This window comes from Siniperca chuatsi, linkage group LG17, assembly GCF_020085105.1.
Source record: "Siniperca chuatsi isolate FFG_IHB_CAS linkage group LG17, ASM2008510v1, whole genome shotgun sequence".
In the NCBI taxonomy this organism is placed as follows: domain Eukaryota; kingdom Metazoa; phylum Chordata; class Actinopteri; order Centrarchiformes; family Sinipercidae; genus Siniperca; species Siniperca chuatsi.
The window spans coordinates 4320850-4337753 of NC_058058.1; the positions used below are offsets into that span (position 1 = coordinate 4320850).

Genomic DNA, 16904 nt, shown 5'->3' on the forward strand with positions numbered 1-16904 from the left:
GCTATAATGGGTAATACACTCCATAACAGGGTATTTTGGGGGTGAGAATATTAACTGCCATTATTTACATCACTTACACAGTTCATTTTATAAAAAAATGATTTGTCATTATTTTGTTGTATTAAATAAATCCAAATGTACAGACCAATCATTGAGAACGGAACCTTGCAGAGTTTGGATACAATGAAAAGCAAACACGATGCAGTTAAAAAAAAAGTTTGTTTCCTCAAACTTGATGGCTATCTTTCATATCCAGGGGCTGTGGTGTGTTACCTGGTGTTGATGGGCATTCGACAGGGTACGGAGTCTCGGATGCAGGAGCTGGTGCCTGGGTCAGCCGGTTCCACGATGACAAAGGGCCTCTCCTCCAAAGTGACCACTCGGAGGTGCTGGGAGTCATCCAGAGGCTTCAGGAAGGAGCCGTAACGAGACCAGGGATGGTAACGCAGACGCAAGTGGCCGTTCTCCCACCAGCCAACCTGGATGGGCATAAACACACAAACACAGATGCTCAGGGCTTCAGGTCTTGGGCAACAGTGGCTTAGAACAGACTGCTGATCACATTTCTAAAACTAAAATTTAGCAGTTTTAATACATGTCTCCAGAGCATTTGAGTAATTTCATCAATGACACATATGATCAGTTTTGTTTTTTAGCCTGGATAATTATATCTACTTAGTAAGCTAACCATATTACCTAATATGACAGCTAAGTATCTTAACCTTGCTGTTAACACATCTGATTTCCACACGACCCAATAAGCACATATTTAGATGTTATGGAATCTGGGTTAAAACTGTGCTAAATCTGGTCAAACACTTTAAGCTTTTTTAGACCTGCAACATCCTGAATTACTGTCACTGAAATGCTGTTAAAACAATGGTCATATGTAACTTGTATATCTAAACATCTGTAACATTTCAACCAAAATCACAGGTTTCACAGTAACAGTTTCACTTTAAAAGGGACACCCCTTGATTCGTGTCCAAAACGCTCCCCAGTAGTTTAATTCAGCGGTACAAACATTTTATTTTGGTAGGCCAAGAACACCAAACCACAGGTCCAATTGTTTTGTCAAAAGAGTTTTGGAACTTAGGGCATCCTTGTGTCCCAGTCGTTTGAATTGCTGGGTAGTTGCATGCCATTGCCCTACTCTCTCCCCATGTGTCTTGTATCTATTGTGCTATCTAATGAGGGCAAAAGAGCCTCCAAAAAAGAAATTTGTATTAGATGTTCAAAATCGGGTACTTCTGTGTATATCTGGTGCATTATGCTGCTTCCCCGCGCTTGCAAACACAGAGTAGTAGCTACTTTGACAGTTTACTTAGTTGAGTCCTCACCCATGATGACGTCAGTGTAATAGTTTACTAAATGGGAGTTAATGCTGTCAGCTTCTTATTTTTGTTTTTTGTTGTCTCAATTTAGGATTTCTATATCCTCACATCTGTACAGCAAGTCCCAAGGGACAACGTTACTCACAGAATAGCATAGGGCCTGACAACTCTGATCCCAACTTGGTAAAGTGTGTTATAAATGAGGTACCTCAGCCCATCTGGCTATTAACTTTTTTGTAGATTATCACAGTTTGAGTCATCTGTTAGGTCAAGCTTCTAGATGTATGCTTCTTCTGCCCTTCCTCTACGCCTGCATGCTTTTTCCAGCACAGTTATGCTTCAAACCATAAACAGTGAGCTGTGGAGGACAGTTTGGGTTGTGAGGGAGATGTAACACAACCGCGCAGTGTGTCTTTGCATTGGTTGTGTTGTATAATGAGCAGTTTGTTCATGTTAACTGAGCTGAGTGTTTTCATGCTGAAACGTGATATTTTGGAGTAGAGACTGAGACTAAAGACGAGACAGTTTGCAGTGTCACAGTGACCTACATGTGTAAACAAATCTGTTCACATCGACTGAAGATGTAACTGGATGGATGTGCAGCAACAACACAGCATATTTGTCAGGCATTTTGTCATCTTCTAGCTGTGGTGTCATATATTTAGATGTCGTTTGCATACAACCAATTCTTCCTGATGGTGCCAGACATAGCTGCTGGGATTTATGAAAAAACATGCAAAGCCTCTTTAAACACACACATACACACAATTTGTTGCTTGTGAGGACATTGTTTATAGACTTGCCCAAACCTTAACCATGATCACTACATGCCTATGCCCAACCCTTACCTCGGTCTTGACATAATTCTAATCCTCTTTCTAAAACCAAGTCTTAAACTTAAAGCCTATGGTTAACCTTCAGGGGACCAGCTTTTTGATAAGAAATGAGTCCCCACAAACAGACATGTCTTCACAAACACACATTCATTTATACTTATGACGATTCTCATCGACATAATACATTCCTTAGAACCTATCCCTAACCCTGAACTTAAATGGATCCTTATTCTAACCTTCTCCCTAAAACTCTTGAACTTAAAATAAACAGTTAACCTTGTGGGGACCAGGACTGGGTTGCACCAACTATTAGTAAAATTCATTAGTAAGTTTGTGCACCATTAAAACTAAAGCAATGTCTAAACTAGAAAAGACCTTAAAAAGACCTGTAAATTGGTAGCTAGAAAACGTGTGCTGCTGTCAAAAGAAATCAACTAAAGAGAAAGTCACTGTAGAATCAATCAAACAAAAATAGCAGGGCCAAAAGCTAAATTAAATTGACCAGACAATCTTTTGTAAATGAAAGTATGACTTTGTTTTATTTATATATGCATACATGGAGCAATACATGAGTTTGAGAATAAGTAGTATTCATGCAGTTCACTGGGAGGGAAATATCAGATTACACAACCTAACCAACCTTAATTGGTTAATTGTCTAACATTATTGCCATTAGATTTTGGAATTTATGGTAACATTGTCTTATTTAGGTCAAAAAATCTTCTTAATGTACATCATTATTAATCAGTATTTGATTCGATGTGTCTGGTCAGATACGTGGACCATATTACATGTTACCTTTTGTTTACTCTTCAACAGTTCATATATTATCAAGATAGTTTTGTCAATTGATTCGGTCAGTTGTACCTGGCAGTTAGTAGGTGTAAATATTATAATCAGCTGATCTCTACTGAGGAACTATCTGTGTGGTGCAACATGCTAGAATTAAGAAAGATATACATCTCTACTTAGTTGATACTTGTGTTAACACAAGGCAACACTTGAACTTACAAACAGCTGGTGCAACTGGACCCAGCTTCTTTTCCCCAGATGGGAGGTCAGTCCCCATAATGTACCATGGAAAGTGATGTACCCACAATGTGATGAATACACGTACACACACACACAAAAGAACAGGTGCAAGCATAATACACTATACTTTACCAGCAGAAATGCATGCACACAGAGACACATAAAAATAAGTCACAAGAACACAAAATCCCACACAAAACTAACAGACACAACTGGGCACAAAAATACAAATAGGTACACTGACACACATCCACATTGTTATTCATAAGTCTTTTTACTGGGTTTCTGCTCTTCTCTTTCACTCTCTCTGCTGCATAAATAATAATAGCCAGAACCAGAACATGATAATTTGCTTTTCTATGCTCATTTGTCCTCCAGTTCACCCTTCTAACATGTTTTGCATTAAGTGAAGTAAATGCTTTCTGCCACTAGACAGAAAGACATTTATATGTGCACACACACACACACACACACACACACACACACTGCCCAGACAGGGGTTGAATCCCTGGATTGCCAGCCCAGCTGAAGGCAGATAGAGCGTGATTTGGTATTTTGTGGTTCTCAGTTACCATGGAGCTCAGACAGACCTTGAGATTTTTATCAACATGTTATGAGACTCAATGACAGCAGCAACATTAAATCCAACTTAAAATTTAAAAAAAATGTAATGATATTCACATATTACAAAGAGCACAGATTCTATAAAATGCTTTGCTGAAATGTTTCAGTAAAAAAACAAGCTAAGCTCCAGAACATGCACAGTGATGTAATTTTGATATGTACTGCAATCCCGCCGGTCTCGAAGAAATGGAGCTGAATCATAATCAGTTTTAGTCTTGTTGTGTCTATCTTTGACATTTCCATTAAGATTAATAATCTGCGGTGCACTGCTCAGAGGACTCTATAGTTTGGGGTGCACCACTTGGAGGAATCAATAATTCAGTGTGCATGAAAAACAACACTCCAATATGCACTGACTTGAAGAACTTTTACTTTTGCAGTCATTGCTGCCAAAGTGCACTGCTGGGTCAATAATCTGATCTGCTACCCCGTCCTGTCAATAATTTGACATTAAATATCTCAAAACAACCAATAACTGCTTTACGGAATCCATAACTTGCAGAGGAATATTTACTTGTCTGTATATCTTTCTTTGTTTGTTCAGTCGCAGTGGCTGTGACAGCTCATTGTAACGCAGCTCCTCTTCTGTTTATAACAAACAAATGACTGCTGCTGCTGCTGCTGCTGTAAAGGTAAAACTCATCACTATCTGAGCACTAGATGACCTTTTCATACAAAGACCAAACACTCAGTGATGAGCAATTGTAAAAACTGTTCTATCCTGGGAACAGGCTGAATCACTGTTACAATGGTCTTCTTGTAAAATGTAGCAAAACACATTCATTCATGAGAAAACGTTGATAAAAAGTTGAACAATTTTCTCAAAAATAATGGTTGTGTGTACTTTTTAATCAGTGTGAATAAGCCTGGCACTGTTAAAGCCACTGTTGTGTTGATTGCAAAGTATATATTTTCACAGGATATAATAGTATTGAAAAAATGTACATTTTACTTATAACTTGAGTTCAAAATATTTTTTTCTGTGATTTTTGTGTCCATTTTAAAAGAGCATGTCACCAGTATATTTGTTTACTGTACTCATAGTGGGGAGTACTACTGTGGCCACTTGGGGGGAGCCTGTGAAAACAGTTGTATGTCTTCTGTGGCTCTGAAGTGAGAAAAAAATATGTAATATAAATAATGATGTCATTAGAGCGATATTGGCTTGGCTACCTCAACAGAACAGAAAGCCTGTGTTACAAACTCAGGCATGGAATTCATTCATTCATTCAGTCAACATCCATGTATACAAGACAGGAAGGGCCTAGTGACAGATGCTATCAGTTGCATTATGGGAATTGTAGGATCAAGTGTTTTTGTACCTTGACCTATTTTAGGGATTAAAGTCCCTAAAATATCTCGGCCTCTGCTGCTTTGATTTTGACAATGTTTTCCAGTTTTTCTGTCTCTTGCAAGTCCTCCAACTTTATCAAAATACAATATTAGATGGAGTAGCCCTTTAAATAGATTATGATGAGTGACAGAGTTTACTTCATTGTAAAGGCAGGAAACGAGACGTCAGAACAATCTTTGTCCTTAAGTTAGACTACGTTGCAGTATTTAGTTTTTTGTTGTTGTTAGTTTGTTTGTTAAAAGTTAAATTCATTAGACAATATGAAAAGTATTCACAATGGTGGCATTGTGATTTGGACTAATGCCCCACCACCATCATATAGTGTATTTGGCTGATTCATTGTGCTCATTTTTTGCCTTCTTTAACCTTGTAACCTTCAATATCGAGTATAAAGTTTTATTTATTTTGTTCATTTTGTTCTTTAAATCGTTATCATTGTTGAGTGTTTTGCTGTCTGGACTTTCTGTCTGCTTCTGTCCTTTTCAGTTGAGTCATTATTTATTTTGGTCAAACTTGCGCTGTCCTGGCTTCTGTTCGGTTTCCCAATGATGACGCCCATCCGGAGAGGGGTCAAGGCTCTTTAAGTATCAACACAACTAATTTTTGACCTTGTTTTCCTGAATGCTAAAAAGTTACTGCACTCAACTCCAATGTCGAAATGTCAGGGAAACAAGGATTGAGCATTGCAGCCCAAATATCAACAACAGAAAGAATGAAAACAGTCAGTCTTTACCTGGAATAATTATTGCGGGACTGGCAGCCATTTTAGAGCCGTAACGATTAGTCGATTAATCAATTAGTTGTCAACTATTAAATTAATTAGTTGTCAACTATTTTGATAATCGATTAATCATTCTGAGTCTTTTTTTTTTTTTAAGAAAAAAAGTCTAAATTCTCTGATTCCAGTTTCTTAAATGTGAAAATCTTCTGGTTTCTTTACTCCTCTATGACAGTCAACTGAATATCTTGACAAATCAAGACAATTCAGGAGGTCATCTTGGGCTTTGGGAAACAGTGATTGACATTTGTCACCATTTTCTGACATTTTATGGACCAAACAACTAATCAATTAATCGAGAAAATGATTGACAGATTAATCAATAATGAAAATAATCGTTAGTTGCAGCCCTACTGCAAAGCATTGATGGGCGTGCATTCATCCATACCACTCTTGCCAGCAGTGGATCCATTACTTGTTTTAATTGATTTCTGGCTCTATTTTCACTCCATTCTGCCAGTCCATTCTGTGAGTGCAAAACTGCTGTAAATTGTAGTAAACAACTTAAGTACAAATTTGGCAAAATGGATTATAAACTTTAACTAGCTGAAGAATGGAATACCTCTGAAAACATGACAAATAATGGTGTCAACTGAACCAGAGCAAATTAAATTTGATTAATAGTTTGGTTTAATTCAATATAGTCTGATACGCCCTGACTTCAAGAGGTTTTTCCTCACACGATGGTCAGTATGTCCATTCAGTATGAGTCTAGTGTCAGGCCTCAACCAGCCTCAGCCAAGATCTGGCTCAAGTAATACCTACTGTACTTTTAATACTTACTAACTATGAAATATGAGTTCAATATGCACCGAACATGGACGTGGGGAGACGTGGGCAGTTTAAAAACTCAAGGTCACACCCTCTGGCTGAGCTCAAGATTTATTCTAAAAAGCGGAGCAAAGGCAGAGATTCTGACAAATTAGCATACTCAAAAATGGTGTATTATAGGGATTAAATTTGCTCATTTAACACCAATTTGAAAATCCTGCCTACACTGCAGCTTTAATAATGTGATATAATGAGAAGATAAGCTGCTCAATTTAATATATGTCTTAGATAATGTCTAATCTCTGCTGATTATGTGTGTGATCATTGATCATTGTAACCATTATCATGTTTTCTCATCAATCTCCTTGTCTTATTGCCACCTTACTTGGTCTACATGATATTTTACAAATAGATGGTTACAATATTGATCTTTTCGAATCACAGCTGTTGATAAAATTGATAGCCATGCTCACCCAATGCAACTGTCTGCCAAGCTGGGTTACCTTCAGAACAATCAAACAGAAACGTATAAAGAAGAGATTATAAAGAGGTCAAACATCGGCCTGCATGGTGCTTGTAGAGAAGTCTACCTTCGGAACTCTAGTTGGTTGGGAGTACAGGCCAGAAAGTAGGTTTTAAAGCCTGCTCCCTTGTGAAGTACTGGCTGAATTATTGTAATCGATTAACAACTCTATCAAACTCTTCCTGCAGATATATTGTGATTATTCTGTGTTGTAAGGTTGTAAAACTCTTATTGCGCCTTTAAACTAAACTGAAATGGGATTCAGCTTCGTGTGGTTTAGGATCCCAGCTCTCTTGTCATGTTGATTAAAAAGGTACTGCAGCTTTCTTGTCTCATTTGCTCATTGATCCACTGTATACGTCCCGGTTAACGCTTCGGCAAACAAATGTAAGATGACTTGCTGTATTATTGCATCACATAACACCTAACTTCATAAAACTCACAGGTGTCACACAAGAGATGTTCAAAAGCTGGTATGAAAGAAGGCTCAGTTGGCAGCAAAACAACAAAAATCAAACAATGAAAGAACCCCTTCATTTCCGATATGATCTGCACTGAAGCACACATATACATAATAGCAACTTAACAACATCATTTGATGCAGAAAAAAATGGTATAAAATAGTGAAAACAATATTACTTGAGAGTGTTTATCAAGCTACTTATGTAAAAGGTTAAGACTAACAATCTAAAGTTGGAAAACTTCTGAAACAAAATGTACATTTTTATCTTATTTCTTTAAAAAAATTATTATTTTTTTTTTTTTTGCACAAGTTAAGTGTGATCCAGTGCTATTTTTTGAGTTATTAAGGAAAATTAAAGGTGAAGCCAATGCTCAGGCAGTGCTGTTGGCCTGACCTTGTAGTTTGTGCTTTTGTATGCATCATGCATGGAACATTTAGATCCAGCATCACTAATCATGCATCCATAAGCACATGTGTACATATATGGATACTTTGGTATGGATTCCAGTGCTGTAATGCAAGATATTCATGACACTAAATAAATCCAAGAAATGACACCAATTTGGGTAAAACCTTATTCTTATTAAATCAGGTTTAGTGGCGGACACATTATTCACTAGGTTTATTGCCAAGTAAGTTTGTATGCGAAAACCTACTTGACAATAAACCTGTTTCTATTTCCTTGTTGTCAATAAAGTGTGGATATCATGGTGATATACAAAATTGGTAACAGAATGATATTATGCAAACAGTATTTTTGAGGACACTTAAGTTTACTTTGAATCAAAAGTTACTATATATAAAACTTATATATGGTCTGTAGGCAGGGTGGGAAATTTTTTAAACTGTAAACATCCATCAGCCACTCAACAGTAAATCATTATTTTGTGTCTGAAATCTACCAGCCACTTTCATATTTTATCAGCATTTGGCTGGTGGCTGGTGCTAATTTCCCACCCTGTCTGTAGGAATATAATATATGTATGTTTGTTTACCATCTGCTGGGTATTCCAGCAGGTTAGGACAGCTTGAGTTCTCCCAAATCCCGGTGGGGATAGGAAGACATTACAAAAGTCCACAAAATACGTTATTTGCCTAAAAGCTAGACCAAATATTCATCTCTTTGTGAATTTTCTGACTCTGAGACTCTTAATAAATACAGTCCCACATATCCCTGCAAGCTCTATAGCAGCGCTTGTTCAGCTGCCCTAAGGTTGCTGTGCTCAGCAAATATACTCCATGATTCAGTTCAGGAGAGGTTAATTTAGCAAATATATGCCTGGGAAATGGGGATGTTCAGACAATTGACGTTGGAGAGAACTACTGGGCAGTTAGGGTTAAGTGCTGGTCTCTGGGGGAGATGTATCGACACTGTTTGTCCTTTGCTTGGCCATTATGCCTCATATCAAAGCATCATCATAAAACAGTCACTTCAAGACCCTGGATTAAGGCCTTTGTCCATTAAATTAAACTGACTCAAATTTAGTCCATTATGTTCAAACTGTAGTAATTTGCATTTGTAGGCCATCATGAAACAAGCAACAAAAATCATTGCGGACCCTGAATACGAACCTCTGCCATCAGGAAGAAGACTCTGTGTGCCAAAGTGCAAATCAAACCACGTGAAGCTATCGTTTGTTCCAGCCTCCATCAAGCTGCTGAACTAAATCTTAGTGCAATAGAGCAATGTGTAATAAATACATAAGCACTTTACACTTAACACTTTTTCACTTTAATTCTTAGTTTCTTTTTTAGGCCGCTGTGTTGTCAATGTCAAATGTCTCCTATGTTTTAAGATGTGAAGCAACTGTCTCATCGTGTCAAACGCTTCTCAGGTTTCCATGATGTTTTTTATGTGAAGCAACAGACTTTCCCCTGGGGGACAATAAAGTTTATTCTACTCTATCTGCATCCACCCTAAGGCTAGAAAACAATTAATTCTATATTCATAAAGGAAGTTTTATTTGTTTGTTACACTTGTGCCCACTGTTAATTTTTTTCAATGCAGTTTTTAGTACAAGTTGTAAACCATAGTCCCATAGTAAACTACTTTATTTTTTGACCAAGGCACTTGCAATTTGAATAGGATGACTTGGTTTCCTTGGACCTCTGGTAGGTGGTCTCATGTTTTTTTTGAAACTCACATACAAAAGTGCTAATTGACTGTTTTATAGCTGACAAACACTGATAACTAGCATTTTGGCAAGGTAATGTGTTTTAAATGTGAATTAACGTATTTTGTGGCCACTTGGGAGCAGCCAAAATAAATGGAAAAAGAACACTGACCTGTTAATTTGATATGGCAAACTTGTGTAGACATCTAACAGATATGGAGCAACATTAGCATTAATTTGTAGTTGTGTTTCTGTCTACCTGATGAATGCAGTCCACCATTCCCTCCCTTTTAGCTCTGTTTTTTCTCTCCACTAACTTTTGAGGGGAATATCTGGCTCCTTAGCTATTAAATACTCGACTATGTTCACCAGTTAGATGTTGTGCAAGTAGCTTATAGTGGGTTTTTAGAGCTTCTTTGCTGAAAACTGCTTCCTGCTACATTTGAAAACAACAGTGATAAGAGCGGTAAGAGTAAACCAAAACTGTGAAGTTACGGGCCCAGAAAACCAAAACAATTACCTAAAAATTGCTAAAATGCTCCATAGAGCTGGGGGGAGCTGCAGAGTCGGGTAATGATTCTCTGTGGGTTTGTCGCTGTAAGATACACCTTTTAACATTACACATATTCATTTGATCCATTGTTAATATTAAAATATTGATTATAGCAGCTTCAAGTGTTCTGTGCTCAGTTCCTTGAGCAGTATCTGAGCCAGATCACAAGCATAGTTTGGTTCCAGTAATTTTCAGGGAGGGATCATGAATACTGTAAAATTACTAAATATTGTACAATCCTAATGCGGGATTCCTTGTTTAAAACATGACATGGCTATCCTGATGATTTCCTCCTCGGCTCACCTCAACATCAGATATAAAAGAGCAGCACAGGAGTCATCTTTTGAGAGCAGCAGTGCAAAATAAACCCTTATCTGTCAGTTTTTATGCCTGCTGTAGCCAATTTTTCTTCTATCTTTTCCAAACCCATGGAGTACAAGCCAGTGACCTATCTCCTCTGTCAGTATCTCAGCATTCATTCAGTAAAAATTCAATACAGTAACGGCGAGATGCATCAGAAAAGGGCAGAAAACGGTACTATGATTCCCACAGATGGAGTAGTACGTCAGTTTACTGCATCTTGCACCAGGCACTACTGTAACTCTCTTCTCTTCTGTAAGGTTAACTACTGCCAGATGAAACACAGGCTGGATGAGTTGCACTCAAAAACCAAAGAAATACAGAGTGAGGTACAGAAGACTTAAAAACATGAATAAAATAGCTGACACTCTCTAAAAATAAATGCCCCTTGTTCAGCAATCAAATGATAAGAGGCAACGCTTTTATTTTTCATGAGTGCTGCCTATATGTCAGGTTTTAAACTAAGTATCGCCAGTAACTTTAATATTTCCCCTGATTTGAATCTTGCTCTGAGGCTTGTTATCTTCTGCAAAACAAGATTGGGGTCAATTTCAGATCATAGCATGCATGATGTACACAATTCTGCAAACCCCCCTCAAACACCACCATTTAGTCCAAGGTTTTTCAGATGCAAATTACCAACAGTAAGTCAGAATTTTATAGAAAGCCCAGAGGGAGAAACATTATGCGGCATTGACAAGTTAATGTGTTTTATCATGAATGTTGACAACTGAAAAAAGGGGATTTAGAAGCCAATTCAGATCAAAGATTCACCATGTGACACTAAGAAGGATTGAAACTGGTGACAAAAGAAACGAGATTCTACAACTGACCAATTTAACATCAAAAGTGTCGAGCAAAAGATGGTGTTTAATGTTACTATGACAAAGCTCCCTCCAATGTCTTCATGGTTTCTTACTAGTTCATTGTTTGGGTGTTTTTTTGTTGTTGTTTTTTGTTGCTTTTTTTTGTTTTTTAAAGATTTTGTTTTTTTTGGCATTTCTGCTTTATTTGATAGTAACTGTAGAGAGAGACAGGAAAAGCAGGGGAGAGAGAGGGGATGACATGCAGCAAAGGGCCCAGGCTTTTTAGGTTTGAATCAAAAGTGGAACAGAATGTTGCATCCATTTGTGATTGTTTATCATATTCCAAAGTAGTATGAATCTATCTATCTATCTATCTATCTATCTATCTATCTATCTATCTATCTATCTATCTATCTATAACAGCAAGATTTTGGAACCTGGCTGCAAGGATTTGTTCCCATTCAGCCACAAGAGAGGTCGAACACTGAGGTTGTGCAATAAGGCCTGGCTGCAGTCTGTGTTCCAGTTCATCAGAAAGGTGTTGGATGGGGCTGAGGTCAGGGCTCTGTGAAGGCCAGTCAAGTTCTTCCACACCAAACTGGGAGCATTTCTTTATGGACCTGGCTTTGTGCACGGGGGCATTGTCATGTTTAACAGGAAAGGGTATTCCCCACACTAGTTGCCACAATGTTGGAAGAAAACTCTTCTCTTCCTTTCGGCTGTTCCCTTTCAGGGGTCGCCACAGCGAATCATGTGCCTCCATCTAACCCTGTCCTCTGCATCCTCATCCTTCATGTCCTCTCTCACTGCATCCATAAATCTCCTCTTTGGTCTTCCTCTAGACCTCCTGCCTGGCAGCTCCAACCTCAGCATCCTTCTACCAATATATTCACAGTCTCTCCTCTGAACATGTCCAAACCACCTCAATCTGGCCTCTCTGACTTTATCTCTGAAACATCTAACATGAGCTGTCCCTCTGATGTCCTCATTCCTGATCCTGTCCGTCCTCGTCACTCCCAAAGAGAACCTCAACATCTTAAGCTCTGCTACCTCCAGCTCTGCCTCTTGTCTTTTCTTCAACAATGTTGGAAGAAAACTATTGTCTTAAATATCCTTGTATGATGTAGCAGTACGATATACCTCAACTGGAACTGTCCTAAACCATGAAAAACAGCCACAGAGTGAACACAGAGTTGGTAGTGGCATCCACATACTTTTGTATGCCATATCGCATACGTTGTGATTCAGTCTGCTGAGACAGGTGTAGAGCACAGCGACATCCTGCTTAGAGAAACTTCTGACATAAATTGAGTTTACTTTTACTTTACCTTAAATCCTACTTAATGCACTCTAATCTGAATCCTTTATTCATCCTTCTCTTATAGAGCTAAGCTGAAATACTGCACTGCACCTTTAGGAGGAGGTTCATCTTTGACAGGAAGGTGAAGAACTAAAAGCACTTAAAATCAAAGAGCTTGTACTGGTGCTGCAGTGTTAGAGCAATGTTTTTTTTCTTTCAAAGGTTGATTTTTCCTTTTTGGTTATCATCCTTTAAATGAGGGGGGCCTTGAGTCTGCACTCACTGGTAAACATCTTGAGTTATAAAAGGTCAGGAGCAAATGGAACACAGTGGGATAGAACAAAAAGGTTTACTTGTTTTTCTCAGGTCGAAGGGAGTCTTGAGGAATTGAAAGTGCCCTCGGAGGGCAGACCTTGGATTTGGTGCTATTATTGTACAACTGCTACACATGGCTCCTGACGGAGAGGATATTGGACTGTGAGTTAGCGCTGGCTAACAAGGCTGACAAACCCTGATGAAAGAGTAGAGGGTGAGGAAGAGACAGGGAGTAAGGGAAGGGGCTTAGGGAAGATGTAATTAAATGGGGGTGGGGGGGTCAGAGACAGTGAGACAGCAGAAAGGTGAAAGGTGAGTAGTGATGAGTTAGCATGTTTGATGGGTTGTGAAATTGCGGTTAGGCCGTTTCGCCGCTGCGCTATGATAATTAGTGCCAACTTGCACAGCTGTATACTGACCTCCTCCCAGCCTCTCCCATTGGTGTAGGAGATGACATCAAGCAGCGGTTTGGACAGGTAGCCATCACTGTTGAAAGAATAGTCCCGTCCACCAATGGATATGTTGCTGAAGTACCTGAGAGGAGACAAGAGAATAGAGAGGTGAAATGAGAGATGTGATTTTACTACCCTACAAGATGGAGGGCATGCAAGGGGAAAAGGAAATAGGTGCGCTGGTATCTCAGTGTGGTTATCAAAGCACCATGTCCTATAAAAGTAGTCCCAGGTCACCTGTGGAAGACTAAACTAGTAAATAAATGGCATAAAAAGATGAAACATTTCATAAAAAAGAAAAATACTAAAATTACTAAATTAAAATAAAACAAAATCATTTGTGAAAAGTTGACATTACATCTTGTCATAAAATGTGGTTATATGTTACTAAAATGCATCAGCCACTGTGTATGCCTATCCTGATTTTCAGACTGAAATTGTTTCACTTCTTTCACTCAGCCTGACATATGTTAGTGGAATTCTTGTTAGGAGGATGGTTTATTTTGTTTTGTTTTTGCCTAACCATGAGTGACATATACGTTCCACCAACATCACCTACAGTCAACACAGAAGCTGCACTAGCGGTTGCTCGAAGCGGATAGCTTTTTCACAACAATTAAAGAAAAATACTAAGTCGACAACCTGTGCAGCTGTGTCGATCTCATTCACAATAATCATGTCAAGTGAAGTCTTATTGCACAAGCTGTTCATTTTCAACAGTTGAGGACAACTAACTTATATTTCCTGTTTTCAGCATTGTGTTTGCAAATTAAGTCAATAAACTCTTAGAAGACTTGAATACAGGTACTGTAAGCTTCAAAGCCTGTTACCCGATCCCAGATCAAAATATTAACTTTAGTATCTATAATACACATGGCTGTTTGTCATGATATTTACTGAGCACATTCATGCTCCCAAAGCAATACGCCTTTTTGATTTTAATGGCCTCACATGTTTTCACTATTGCCACTCTCAGGACAAACTGATGCTAGTGCTAAAGGTCTACAAAAAGCACAAAGTATTTGAAGAAGCAACAGCGTTTTTGGAAACTTGGGAAACACTATCAATAACTAACACTGGCCTGTTTCAATCAATTGAAAACATGTTTCAACACGCAACCATAATACTTTTAATATATGCCATAGTATCTAAAAATATATACTGTTTCGAAAAAGTACACATGAGGAAATACAATTTGTGCCCTTATGAAAATTTTAGAAAAAAGACAAATCAAATGAGAGAAAAGCTCAGGAAAAAAGGAAATAAAATTAGGTAAGTAATTAGTAAAATTAAAGCTATGGAGGAAGAGCCAAGACCTTCACTGCAGGGAACAAACATCAGGGATTCTGCGCTAAAGACAAAACACATTTCTGTTGATATGAGGGGAAATCACATTGAGGTGGTATAGAGACCGTGAGGTGGGGGAAACAAAGAGCTGAGAGGACGTGACGCAGGGAGGGAGAGATAAGATAAAGAGCAGAATTCGCTAAAATGTTTCTTCAGCAGCATTCTTGTGTCACGCAACAGCGGGAGGTTTGCAGAGAAGAAAAATATGGGGAAGAAAAGCTGAAAGAGAATAAACATTGGAGGACAAATACTTGAGAATACTTTTAATACCAGGAAAGACAAAAGCAAAGAGTGTTGGTGTGAAGCAGAGATAGAGAGAGCTTTACCTTTGATCTTTTTTAATGAAATATCAACCTTAAAAGCATCTGGAAAAAGGCACATCAAAGTATCCCAATGAAACCATCTTGCACACTCACAAACACACAGTAAACTGCACTGAAAAAAACCCTCAACAACATCTCAAATAATACTTAATCAACTGGACTTCAAAAAATATGCACTGCAGAACCCAGTTCAAAAAAAGGAATAAACTGTTGTAACTACAGTGACTAAACAGTGAAGAGCACACCTTACGTATTCTTAAAGTACTAATCCATCACATTTTCATATAAAAAAGATATAACAAGTTATTTTGATACTATGTATTGCTGATAAATTCAACATAAAACAGATTTAACCTTTAGCCAGATTAGGAAAGCTTTTACATTTTCTCTTCTAAAAATCAAGTATCTTATTTGTATATCCCTGACATTTAAAACAAAAAACTCTTGTGCACAGGAAGTGATGTGTTTCACGTATCCAGCAGTTATTTAATCCAAATTAATGGAAGAGGAAGAACTAGGTGTCAGATCCAGAAAGACTAATCTAAATTCATCAACAGAAAATGTTCCAGAAAAATATGTCACTATTTGATTGACAAGTGACAGAAAGTCACAAAAACAAACAAACCAAATCCACCACCACAGCAAGGAGCGCCTAGCACCAAAGATGTCATCAAAACCAAAATGCCTAAACCATTATGTCCATAATGTGTCAGTGTGAGGTTATATCATCTAGTGAGCTGTTAAAAATGTCTATTACAATAAATGTATTGCCATTTGAGGCTACAATCAACAATTATTTTCATTATGTGCAACAAAATAATGGAAGCTTTAAGGTCCATTTACTAGCACTCTGAGCTTTCACAGTCTTACTCTGAGTGGCGTTGGCTCAGATGTCAAATATCAGCCAGCTTCAAATGATCAATGAAGACCCTGAGATGTGGGTTAAAAGCTGCGATATCAGTGGAACTTTGAGCTGACATTATTTTGGTGCTTGTAGTGCTCTCAAAGGTCAACAATGATCTTCCATAATCAAAAGTTGATTACTGAATTATAATATATAAAAAAAACTTTATTTATAGAGCACTTATCAAAACAAAGTACAAAGTGCTTCACAGAGAGATATATAAAATACAACAGTGAATGATAAAATACATAAAAACAATAAAATAAATAAAATTTTAAAAAACAATAAAATAAACAGACAGCTCAGGTAAGATCAGGATATGCTTTCCGATAAAAATGTGTTTTGCGAAGAGACTTAAAAGAAGACTGACTCAGACAACCTAATTTCTTCGGGCAAGTTGTTCCAGAGCCTCGGGGCCTTGATGGCAAAAGCTCTGTCCCCCTTAGTTTTCATCCTGGACTCAGGAACAGAGCCCTGCCCAAAGATCTCAAACTACGTAAAGATTCATAAGGGATTACAAGGTTTAAAATATAGTCTGGAGCCAGGCCATGAAGAGCCTTAAAAGTTATCAATAAGATCTTAAAATCAATCCTAAAACAAACAGGGAGCCAATGTAAAGAGGCTAAAACAGGTGTGATGTGATTGTATCTCTTGGTCCTGGTTAAAAGCCGAGCAGCTGAGTTCTGTACAGTCTGCAGTCATGTCAAAGTTTTTT

The 16904-nt window shown here is 38.0% G+C and overlaps 1 protein-coding gene across 2 annotated transcripts in view; it reads right to left on the bottom strand.

The window, feature by feature from the left end:
* Positions 1-16904, bottom strand: part of grin2da (glutamate receptor, ionotropic, N-methyl D-aspartate 2D, a) — a 275479-nt gene that overhangs the window by 62596 nt on the left and 195979 nt on the right. For both annotated transcript variants that reach the window (XM_044171737.1, XM_044171738.1), the window contains 2 exons: positions 13583-13697; positions 274-479 (listed from right to left, as the gene is read on the bottom strand). In XM_044171737.1, coding sequence (XP_044027672.1) covers positions 274-479; positions 13583-13697 — 321 coding nt within the window. The remainder of the gene's footprint in view (positions 1-273; positions 480-13582; positions 13698-16904) is intronic.